Consider the following 13,050-nt stretch of genomic DNA (forward strand, 5'->3'; position numbering starts at 1 on the left):
ATGAACAGATCATCTGCAAATGTTTGATAAAACTAGTAAAATAATTTAACACATTTCCAGTGGATAATGACAAATCATCATGTGCTGAACTTTATCTTGAGGCAGGGTACAAGAATTCATTGCATGCTTTTTATTGGTGTATCATATATATATATATTGGTATTTATTGTAGCACTAATAACATACACAGTCAGTGTATGTTATATTTAATGAAAAATAGAGGAATTTGAGTATTTGGTGTAATTAGAAATAGCTGCAGTGTTAATGACTATATATAGTAAAAAACATCCTTTCCCAATAGACACTATAACACATAGTCATAAACCAAACAAGGCAAAAGTTTTATTATAGTACTAAATACAGTCCCACATGAGGTGCATCTCTTGCAAGACACAGCCTGGCAGTCCATCTTAAAAGATTTTAAGTTGGACTGAACATGAGATATCATTTCAAATGCATGCATAAATAAAATACACTTTTGAGGAAAAAAGCATCAAAAATTGTATACCTGGGTAATGCGAGATGAGTACTGATTTAGGAAAACAAAGTCAAGTTTCTGTTATGAAAAGTTTGGAAGAGTGCAGATTTAAACAGATACCACTGAGGTTGGAACTAAGACTATATATTTGTGAAGTGGATCGAGAGCACTTTGGGAGATTAAAATTTCCGTCTCTATTTAAAGTAAGTTGAAATTGGGAGGGACACTGTCACTAGTTTCTGTCAAAATTACTAGTTTCTTTTCCCCTTGTGGTGACTTGAGGAGATCAGTAATTGAGTTCATTTAGGAAGAGTAGATGATTTGAAGATAGCAGTTTTTTATATATCTAATGCAAATCCCACCAAAGTATCAGTTCTTTGGTAGGCTAAGAATTGGATAATCTGGATAAATGGTGCTGTAGAAACCAAACGTGGAAATTTTTCAAGCCATTTCAGATCTCCATTAAGTGGATTGGTGGCTATACAGTTAGAAAATAAAATTCATATAACTTTATCTAAAGACAGCCATGCTTGAGTGGGATTTACACTTATGGCTTGTTGGAAAGAAGGATATTCTATTCGTTTATCTCCATTCAATGCCTGCATTGGATGAAAATGCAAAGATGGTAATGGATCTCCAAGGTTTTTGGTAAGCTTTTGTTTTTGATTTTGTCTATGTTTAGTTTCTCATGGCTGTTTCAGTTAATACAAGGGTAACCTTGTAGAGTATTCCACAAACCTGTAGAATACTCTACAAGGATAGGTTGAAGGTTTGTGAGTTGCAAACTTTAGTTGATAGGCAGAAAAGATGGGACATGATAGAAACTTTTAAGATATTAGAGGAGTTTTATAAAATTGATGCAAGTGAAAATTTTCAATATATGACAGATAGTCAGAGAACTAAGGGCTATATGTGCAAGTTTTGTAAGAGTGTGATTAGTACTGTATGTGGACCAGATTTTTTATGCATGGAGAGTGGTAAATGAGTGGAATGGAGTGCCAGAATTGGTTGCAATTTCCCTGACAGTGAATGGATTCATGGAAAGGTATATGATAGGATTTGTGTGTATAATGGTTAGTTGGGGTCTCCCACAATGAGCCTCTGGACTCCATGGAGATGCTGTAAAATAATAAGTCAGTCGTATGAGGTCCAACTCCTCAACAAATCATGGATTCTGCAGTGCACTTCACATACTGCTGTTTAAATTATTTTTTATTAATATTTATTTTTATGTTATTTGCTTCATCACCTAGAAACCTACTGAAGTGCTATTGTCTGATATATTATTTGACAAGTGGTCTTTCCACCTTTAAGAGTGGTATTCTCATAATAGAATTGCCATATTCTGTTGTTTGAAAGGCATGCTTTTAATGATGTAGCCTGTATATATATATATATTTGTTGTTTGTTGATTCTCGTAGATAGGCTTATACGTTGGTTATGCATTTCTAAATAACTTAGGGAATTGAAACAACGTAGATCCGAATATAAATTAAATAATACTTTAATAGATATTTCCGATATTTCGGCAATGTCTCATTGCCATTTTCTAAAGGAACTTACAAAAGGCAGGAGCACAACAGGCCCTAACAATATAGTAACTGGAAATGAAGATATGAAGCTATCTTTCTCCTAGAAGTCCTGATGGTGCCCTCTGGTGGGCTAAGTAGGCGTTCTTGGCCGTTGGACTGAAGGTCTGCTGATGTATGCCTCCCAAATTTGGGGCAGTCGCATACAACCAAATTTATTGAGGTTTGGGGAGTTTCTTAGGGCAGAGGCCGATTCCATAAATAATCTTTCGAATTTATATTTGCTCCGGTGTATTATTTTTGCTTTCTTCCACCGTATTCTGTGGCGAGTATCCAGAGCATGGTCTGCAAGACCAGAATGGCTATATTTGTAAAACCGGAGGTAGTCCTTGTGTTCAGAAATTCTGATATTCGCTGTCCTGCCTGTTTGGCCAAAGTACGACAGTTTACAACTGCAAGGGACCTGGTATACCCCAGGTAGGTCTAGGGGAAGTGGTTGGTCTTTGGTAGAGCGGATAAGGGATGCCAATTTTCTGTACGGCCTGTAACAGGAGGTGAGGTCATGTTTTTTTAGAATTTTGGTAATTTTTTCTGAGGTGCCTCGGATGTAGGGAATGATGATGGATTTAGAGTAATCTTTTTTGTGGAGGGGGGAGGAGGGGGGCTGTGGTTTGTAGGTTTTAATATTTTTTGGATTTTTTTTTGGGGGGGGTAGCCATTGGCTGAGAAAGTGTTTAGGATGTGATTTAGTTCAGTGTTAAGGGCTATGTCGTTAGAACAGATTAGTTTAGCCCTGTTGTATAGTGTTTTTACCACTCCATATTGTTGTGAGGGGGGGGTGAGATTGTTGGTGGATGTATCTGCCTGTATGGGTGGGTTTTCTATAAACTGAGAAAACCAAACACTGTAAACCAAACGTTTACAGAAAACCCACCCATACAGGCAGATACATCCACCAACAATCTCACCCCCCCTCACAACAATATGGAGTGGTAAAAACACTATACAACAGGGCTAAACTAATCTGTTCTAACGACATAGCCCTTAACACTGAACTAAATCACATCCTAAACACTTTCTCAGCCAATGGCTACCCCCCCAAAAATCCAAAAAATATTAAAACCTACAAACCACAGCCCCCCTCCTCCCCCCCTCCACAAAAAAGATTACTCTAAATCCATCATCATTCCCTACATCCGAGGCACCTCAGAAAAAATTACCAAAATTCTAAAAAAACATGACCTCACCTCCTGTTACAGGCCGTACAGAAAATTGGCATCCCTTATCCGCTCTACCAAAGACCAACCACTTCCCCTAGACCTACCTGGTGTATACCAGGTCCCTTGCAGTTGTAAACTGTCGTACTTTGGCCAAACAGGCAGGACAGCGAATATCAGAATTTCTGAACACAAGGACTACATCCGGTTTTACAAATATAGCCATTCTGGTCTTGCAGACCATGCTCTGGATACTCGCCACAGAATACGGTGGAAGAAAGCAAAAATAATACACCGGAGCAAATATAAATTCGAAAGATTATTTATGGAATCGGCCTCTGTCCTAAGAAACTCCCCAAACCTCAATAAATTTGGTTGTATGCGACTGCCCCAAATTTGGGAGGCATGCATCAGCAGACCTTCAGCCCAACGGCCAAGAACGCCTACTTAGCCCACCAGAGGGCACCATCAGGACTTCTAGGAGAAAGATAGCTTCATATCTTCATTTCCAGTTACTATATTGTTAGGGCCTGTTGTGCTCCTGCCTTTTGTAAGTTCCTTTAGAAAATGGCAATGAGACATTGCCGAAATATCGGAAATATCTATTAAAGTATTATTTAATTTATATTCGGATCTACGTTGTTTCAATTCCCTAAGTTATTTAGAAATATTTGTTGTTTCTATCAGATTCAATACGATCTTGTTTTAATTTCTTGTATTAATTTTGTTAGTCTTTATATGTATTTAGAATATGATAAATACTACTAATAACTAATAATGTTATTAGTAGTATTTGATTATGATAATCATAAAAATAAGAATATTTAAATGCTAAAATAATACATTTTCAGGAGAACATGAGCCTTATTCCAATCCACTTCCTCCTCCAGGAATGGAAGTACGCAGGGATGAAGTTGATCTGTAAGTTTGAATACTTTTTTGTCTAAGTTTTAATGTTTATCTTGTAGAGTGAAGTGTGAGGGGAAGGAAACTTTTCCCAGTGGATATAAGTCAGTGGAAAAGTATGATTTTTTTTAAACTTTTATGTATAGCAGCAATTTTCAACTGGTGTGGTGGCGCAGCACATTGGTGTGCTGCAAGAGGTCTTCAAGTGTGCTGCGAGATTTGGGAAAACAAATTAATTGAAAGAAATAATGTCGTAATTTGCCATTTATTTATTAGTGTCTGGTCCCACACCTTAAGCTGCCTTTTGATAAGTGTGTTCACAAATAACGTCATTTAATTCTCTTATTTGTAAGGTAACTGATAAGAATTCTTTTATTGTTTTTTTTTTCATTCAGTTAATTTTATTCAATTATATTCCTTTAATGTGGATAAATTTGTAATAGAAAAATGAAAATTTGAAGACAGTGAAGAAAGTGAAGCTGGTACTAAAGAAAGAAGAAAGTGAAGTTAGTTTTGCCCAGCACATCAGCAGCTGATACCATATCCAGTAGTGGTTCTTCTAAAACTAAATTAAAAACTAATATTCACGATTACAACGAAAATTATTTGTTATTTGGCTTAATTTCCAGTCAAGAAGATCTGCCATGTCCTACATGTGTAATTTGGCAAAAAATTAGCAAACAACGCAATGGTTACAAGTAAATTAAAAAGATATTTACAATCTAAACATTCTGTTAGATCTGAAATAGGCGACTTCAAATTTTATATGACGTCACCATTCCAGAATCTAACAATTAACAAAAAATATATATGCATACTTATCTTTTAGTGCAGTAACTATGTTTTTTTTGTAACAACATCTTGTATGATAAACTGTGAATTATGTGAATTTAAATTAATGTATCTATATGTCTAGCATGAATGTAAGTCAGCAAAAGGGGCAGATATGAGAGAAATCATTAGTGAAATATTATAAATGAAAGAATGCGTATTATTCAGCAACATTGGGCAAAGATCGCCCTAATACTATAAGAGCAGTGTAAGCACCCGCGAGCATCACATCTAAGAAGACATCATGACGCATACTTTCCCAGAAACAAGAAGTCCCGTATGTTGATTGGTGAAGTCACTCAGCCTGAGACCAATGGGTGAGACGATAAGAGAAATTCAAACTCGGAAAGGTGGTGCTCTAGGGGAGTGTATAAAACTCGTGACACGGAAGTAAGTCACCTCGTTTTTTCTTGTTCCTGCATTTCTCTTTGTGTGCTCCAAGAGTTCATCGCAGTTCAGCTCTCATTTTTGAGGGTTGATTTACGAAAGGATCCGGCATGACACCGCAACAGATTTCGACAAGATCAACCATAGGCCGTCGATGAGAGGACAATCGATGTAAAACCTTAGCAGAGAGATAGCGCCCAACTCAGGTGAGCACGTGAACCCACATGGCGATAAGATCGAGACAACCAGAATCGAAACAAAGAAGGAAGGACGGAAGAAAACCGATAAAGAATGGATAAGTACTCTCACTTGTTCTAGCCCCTTTTGAGAATTGACTAACAATGTTAAGAGAATGCATCTTAAAATTTGTAATGGAAGAAAGAGTGAAGAACTAAGATTTATGTAAATGACTATGCTTTTAAAATGAACTTTAAGAACTTTCAGTTAGATAGAGATTCTGTCGTGTTTATTCTGAGAGAGATTATAAATGTGCTAAAATGCCTAAATGTCCAATTGAGCTGTAATTAAGAATGTATTATATGTTGAGTGATTTCTATCACCCTTTTTTGGAATAGAATGGATATGAGATTGCTTCCATGCATTGGGATAAGTACCAGATATATATAAAAGATTGTAGAGACAATGCAGGATGGGTGATAACTCTGGAGCACAGTATTTGAGAACAGTTGGCAAAATGTCATCAGGACCAGAAGACTTTAGTATCCAGGTTATTTCGTAGTTTTCTGATTTCTTTTTGTCAAAAAACTAAAGGCATACAGTACTTGAATTTCATTATAGAAGGTGATTTCCCTTGGTTGTCTATGAAGGAGTTTGAGAAAAAGACTGATTCCATGAGGTCAACTTTCTCTTTGGGTGAAGTAACAGTGGTGCCATCATCCTGATGGCACCACTGTTACTGCTTCTGGCCTAAAGTCCAATTTTCACCTTCTCATGATGTAGCCCATTAGTAGGCATTTGCCTGGATGCTTAACTGACCAAACAAGGAGACTAGCAATTTGGGATTTAGCAGCATAATTGTATTCTGTATTGACTTAAAAAAACAAATAAGGGTACAGTATGAAGAAATTTCATTCTAGATGAGATATCACCCAATTAAACAAGAATGCTGCATTGTTTTGATTTAGGAATAAGAGTAAACAATCAGTTACTGGAACAAACTCCAACTAAACATCAGCAGAATTATACAAAGAAGTCTCAAAGAAATAAAAGTGCAACTGTAGATGAATTAGAGAAGTGCCACATTGGCATAATTGGCATTACCAAGACACAAAAATGAAAACAGCTGAAATTCTTTTAGATAACAAATATAAGATTAGATTTGGGCAGTAATAATCATTCCACGGAAGGAGTAGCTATAGTATTCAACATCAAATAGAAAGATTATCTTCTTCAGTGGAAGGCAGTTTCAAATAAAATGATGTGACCCTCACGGTTTTTTCAAGAATATTGAAGTGCTGGTAATGATCCAATAGTTTGATTGCTGACTTTTTTTTTTTAAGCACAAAGTGGACAAAGACTATGTTTCCATGTGGTTGAGTAGATGCCGGATAATTACCATAGCTTGTATATAAGAGATACAGGTTGGATATTAATTCTGGAGCAAAGTTTTTAGCACATTTCAAGGATATCATCTGGATTATGAGGCTTATTAGTATCTAGATTATTGAGGATTTATATGATGTGTCTTTCTGATGAAAGATGGGGCACTATCCAGTGAGTTGTTTGTCATCGGCACAAGAGTTGGAGAAGAAAACTAATACTGGGAAGTTATCCTTATTTGTGAGTGATTTTTTTTTTTTTACTATAAAGCTCAAAAACTCCAGTACCACGTGAATATGTGAAAGGTGAAAGCATGAAGAGGTTGCGTCCAATCCAATAGCCTTTGCAAGGAACAGAAGTCTCAACTGTCATATGAGCAGAAGGCAAGTTTTTGCATTTGGTCTTACAAAGTTTGATTTAGATTGGTTAATTTTTTTATCCAAATACTGTAGGCTAAAATGTAGACTAAGTGCAAAGCTAAGTTTTTTGACTTATGCCTTTTAAGGTATGCCAAATTTTTATCTTGGCACAATTATTGGAGAACCTGAACTTGGATAATATCCGAGATGTTTTATAGGGAGAGGAGCGGAGAAAGCAGGTATTGCTCAGCTGCAGCAGTTGTTTGAATCATTAAGTGATTTAAACAACTGCTGCAGCTGAGAAAGAAGTGAAGTTCTATAGATAATCCCAATCGAGATTGTTGTAATGCCATATTAATGTGGCTGAGATTGTCTGGGAGAAGGTTGCTTTATAAAAAGTAAACATAGACAGATTGATGATCTATCTATCTATTCACTTCTGCCATACGGCTGGTGGGGTGGGGGTGGGGGAGGTAGCTATATGCTACCATACTAGGGAGATGATTATGAGCAAGGTGGTTTCCCGTTGCCTTCCTTGCTGTACTATATCCTATGACTGTATCCTGTGTGTGTTCACAGGGCCAGTTTGCCTGCTTGCAGGATGAAAAACCCCAGATAAACTGGTGGAAAAACCCTGCTGTTCCCCAAGACTGGCTAACTTGGCTATGGCTGAGGAAGATCCTTAATCTCCTCACATCGTCGACGGGAATTGAACCTAAGACACTCCTACCACAAGCATATGGTTGCGAAGCGCATAGCCACTAGGCTAACCGTGCGGACACAGGTTGATGAGAGGAGAGTTAATATCTGCAATGTGTTTGGAGGGAGGGCATGTACTTCTGTTACTTTCATGTACTCAGTCACGAGAACATCGCAATTATTCCTCTATTTTTTGTTGTTCCACTAAGTCAAATAGCAGAACCTGCTTCTCCTCTTCCTTCTTCAGTGTTTTTCAATGATTACAACCTAAGCTATCCAAGAATAATATGAGTAGGTCCTTCTCTTGTAACTCCTTTGCTTACATATCACTAATGTTTTATAGGTTTTGTGACATCTTGCATGTGCCATTGATATAAAAAAAGATCTACATAGCAGATAGCTCTTTTGAATTTTAAGTTTTAACTAAAGTCTGCATCTACTTAAAATATTTTATTAAATTAATTATTTTTATATAGGGACTCATGAAAGAAGCCGTTTCTTATTTTTATTTATTTATTTATTTTTAATTAGCAGAATTCTTATATATCCACTTGTGATATTTTCAAAAACTGAAAGGACTAATATTTTGAAAAAAAAAAAAAATGGTGTACATGACATTTTATTCCATCTACAGTATGTAATAAATTTATAATTGCTCTTCTGCACTTTATAATAGACTGAATTTTATCACATTAACTTGAAGTGGGTGAACCTACAGGATGTATATAGGTGAACTTTGTTATAATAAATTTCTTTTAGCTTAACATTTGTACTATGGAGCTTTAACCAAACTTTATGATAGTTTATCATAGTAAGTAAATTCATTGGAAGTTTATTTTGCACTTGGTTAAATTATAATCAATTTAATTTAATCCTTTATCCAAGTGGAAGCAAACAAAGTTTGCACCTGAAAATATTTTCAGGACCGAGGTAAGGTGGTACATCCCTTGGCAACTTGTAGCAAAGGTGGACCAAGCTCTCATCACTCCTTGTCTCAGTATCTCCCATAATGCAAAGCACATCTCCTTGCAGATATATACTGCTATGCATTAAGGGAAGGGCCACTACTCCGACCGGTTTCCCTTTGTTTAAGTGCGGGGATACCTCTCCAAAAATTCATAAAATCCCCTGGATCACTCAATAATGAGCGATCTGCAGGATCAGAAAGTCAGAAACTCAGTTGGCTCTGTACCATGGCAGGCTCCCCCACCACTGAGCAGAGCCGCTTATTTACTTATCTGGAAGGGTAACATCAACAGCCATGCATAAGTTAACTTAACAGGCTACAGAATTGCCATTCATTACCCAATCTTCCAACTGGTTTCGACCTTTATTGTTTATTGAGGTCTTGTCAGTGGGAGACAGACCCAGAGTGGTGATACTAACATCTTTCTCTAAATCCAGAGTAATTTAATAATAAAGTGGTACACCAGTTGACATCTCGTATAGGTAAATATGACCTCTCTATTGCTTCTGTTTGAGTATCACCACTGGGTCTGCCTCCCATTGATGAGACCTCAATAAAGGTTGAAACCGGTTCGAAGCTTGGGTGATGAATGGCAATGCTGTAGCCTGTGAAGTTTTAACTGAGGCTCGGCTGTTGCTGTTAGCCTTCTAGATGAGCAAATGAACGGCTCTGCTTGGTGGTGGGGGGAGTCTGCTACAGTGCAGAGCCAACTGAGTTTCTGACTTTCTGATCCTGCAGGTCACTCATTATTGGGTGATCCGGGGGATTTTATGAGTTGTTGGAAAGGTATCCCCACTTAAACAAAGGGAAACCAGTCTGGGTAGTGGGCCTTCCCTTAATGCAGGACTATCAAACTCAATTGGTACTGGGGGCCACTCTCTATAAAAGTGTACCTCAAGTGGGCCACAAAAAATTTTAGACTAAAAATCCTTCACTAATTAGAATCGAAGGGAAGTGAAAGAATGAGCATAAAAAAATTGGAAAACTGATAACAAAAATTTTATTTATTCTAAGTTATTACAAGACATAAAATTATAGTACAGGTAACCCTCGTATAACGCGGATGTTAGGTTCCATAGAAATGCCGCGTTATATAAATCGCGTTATGCGAGACTTAGATCACATAGAAAAAGTAGGGTTAGGTTCCGAAAGTTTTTTTTTTTTAAATTATATAAGCAACAATGACATCCAACAAAAACAATATTTTTATTTAATTCAGGTAATTCATGTGAGTTAAGAAAACAAACTATAAGACAAATACATAGTATAAAATTATAAAAATTACAAATCGTGCATAAATTTCATTGCACATAATGCATAAATGTTTTAGACGCAATAAAATAAAGTGCATATTTTAATCATCATCACTGTCTTCAGAAATAACATTTCGTAGATGTTCTTTAAGTGGCCGGAGGTTGTCACCACTTGAAATCTCTTAGACCTCATTTGTATAATTCTCATTGCCTAATTCGACTGGTTTAGTTATCAAGAAGTTAGTAATAAGACTGTTTACCACTATGCTGCAATTTTTTATTAAGTTCATAATATGGAGCTAAACAAATATCCAATTGTTTCGTGAATTTTCCCGAGCACTCCATTGAGGGATCATTATCTGTAAAATAACTTCTTAACTTTCTTGCCAAATCCAATCCTTCTGCTAATTTCTTTAAACTGAATTCTTTAACGGATTCATCACAATCAGATTCTTCGGCAGAACTTTCCCTGCCATTTGGTTCGACGCCATCTATTAATTGCACCAGTTCCTCCTCATTTAAATCTGTTTTTCCATCAATTAATGCACTAATTTCGTTTTCAACCATATCGCAAAAGCCCTCTCCACCAAAAATGTGTGCGACATTTATTATACGACGTACCTCGGCATCCACTGCAGATACGAAATTTTGTTCCAGAACAGTTTCAGGCCATTTTTTTTCCAGCAAGCATTCAGCGTATAGGGTTGTAATTCCTTAATGGACAGAGAAATAATTTTCATACAATTTAATATTGAAAACTCTTTCCACTCTTGAGGCAGTGTCATTTTTGGATTAGATTCCATTTTTTCCAAAATTAATTGGAATGTTCGCCAAATATAATATGACTTAAATGTTGATATTAATCCTTGGTTGAGTTACTGAATAAGTGAAGTAGTATTAGGGAGCAAAAAGTTATTTTAATATTCGGATGGTTTAAATTTGTTGGGTGGCCTGGTGCATTATCTAAAATTAGTAGAATTTTGAAGTCCGTATTCTTTTTCTTTGTGCAACTTTCTACATCGGGTACAAAACACTTGAAAAACCAATTTTCAAACATTCAAGCTGTAACGCATGCCTTTTTGTTGGCCTGCCAATAAACAGGTAGGGTGGACTTGTCGAGCCCTTTCATCATACGAGGATTTGCGGATCGGTTAATAAACATTGGTTTTGTCATGTAATCACCTGATGCATTACTACAAAACAGTAGAGTAATGCTATCTTTGGAAACTTTGAATCCAGGAGTTGATCTTTCATTTTTCGAAATATAGGTGCATTTTGGCATGTTTTTCGAATATAACCTATAACCACCTTCTTCAATGGTTTTTAAAAGTTCTGCTGAGTATTTCCAGGCAGCTTCAACATCTGCTGATGCTGATTCTCTCTGAATTTTAAGATTATACAAAGAAAACCACTTTTTAAAATTTTCGAACCAACCCTTACTGGCACAAAATCCATGCTGAGAGATTTTTTCTGAAGAATCTTGATCAAGTTCTTTTAAATGTTTATAAACATTGAGAGCTTTTTGCTTAATAAGGTGTCCATCCAGAGGAATTTTCTTTTGAGTGCAATCTTCTATCCAAATCATTAGAGATTTCTTCATTTTTTCTATTAGAATATCGCGTACACGAGCAACGAGCTTTGCACTAACCGTTGACCCAGCAATAACACTTTCTCGGATTTTATGTTCATTTTGTTTGATTGTTCGAATTGCTGATTCATTTAAATTCAGAGGCCTTACAACAACTCCTGGTTTTTCTCCAATTTTCAACCAATCCAAGATTTTAATTTTTTCTTCGAGAGAAATAAATTTCCTCTTCAATATTGGTTTTTTCCCTTCCATTGCAGTTTTAGGGACCATTACAATAAAAATAAACTTTTACATAAAAAAAAAAACTGTCATAATGACATCGAGAATTTCAAATGCAAAAAAACAAACACTTATTTCATAATTGGAAAATTGGACAATGGTTTTTAGTTAGATACTGTGTTTCAGTGCAACATATGGTTTTACTTGAGTCTATACAGCATAGTTTCTGTGAGAGTTCATTAGTTAGTGCTGTTAGTTAGTTAGTTAGACATGTGATTCATTAGTTAGTGCTGTTTTTATTCCAGCTGTCTCTAATTGCACTATTTGTTGAGAATTACACAGACTGCAAAAGCCTCTGTACAGTATCTTATTCAGGGATACAATAAAACTAAATTGGATACTTATAACTACTTGCACGATACGGGCAGACACAAAATTAACAAACATGAAATTTGATTTTTAAGTCTTGTGGTGAAAATATATTAAAAAAAAAAATAAGAGGTTACTAGAAATTGTAGACCGCGTTATAATGAAACCGCATTATACTATGGTTACATGTATAATGATTATGACAACTAAAAAAAAAAAATAAAGAATATTTTTATTATATTTATATTACGGGAATAAAAGGCATTAGCTGAATTTCTTTTTATTAATATTTACAGTACATGGTTAATTTTGTTGTTGCTTTGCGTTTGAGTTAGTGGGCGCACTCGCACACATCTAACCGAAAACGATAGTTTTTAGTTAGATAGGTGTTTTCCGGTGCAACATATGGTTTTCCTTGAGTCTTAACAGCATGGTTAATGTGGGAGGAGACATGTGATTAGTTAGTGCCGTGTTTATCCCAGTTGTCTCTAATTGCACTAAAGAAATATATTACGCATGTCATCATCATCATCAAATTCTTGCCATGTACCCTCAAGGGATGTACAGGATATGATATTACTACATGAAAAAAATTACATCATTATTAATTTCATATCTACAATTTTCTTTCAAATCAGTCTGTTACTTGTCAAGACTCCAACATTATCAGATCTTATATTTCTATCGT

General features: G+C 35.9%; 1 protein-coding gene across 1 annotated transcript in view; it reads left to right on the top strand.

Annotated features, from left to right (window-relative positions):
- beag (IC cytokine homolog beag) overlaps nucleotides 1-13,050 on the top strand; it is a 170,225-nt gene that overhangs the window by 1,529 nt on the left and 155,646 nt on the right. Inside the window, exon 2 of the mRNA XM_090403298.1 lies at nucleotides 4,076-4,145. Coding sequence (XP_090259424.1) covers nucleotides 4,076-4,145 — 70 coding nt within the window. The remainder of the gene's footprint in view (nucleotides 1-4,075; nucleotides 4,146-13,050) is intronic.

Source organism: Typopeltis vanoorti, chromosome 13 (assembly GCF_054136105.1).
Source record: "Typopeltis vanoorti isolate ZY-2024b chromosome 13, IOZ_Tvanoo_1.0, whole genome shotgun sequence".
In the NCBI taxonomy this organism is placed as follows: domain Eukaryota; kingdom Metazoa; phylum Arthropoda; class Arachnida; order Uropygi; family Thelyphonidae; genus Typopeltis; species Typopeltis vanoorti.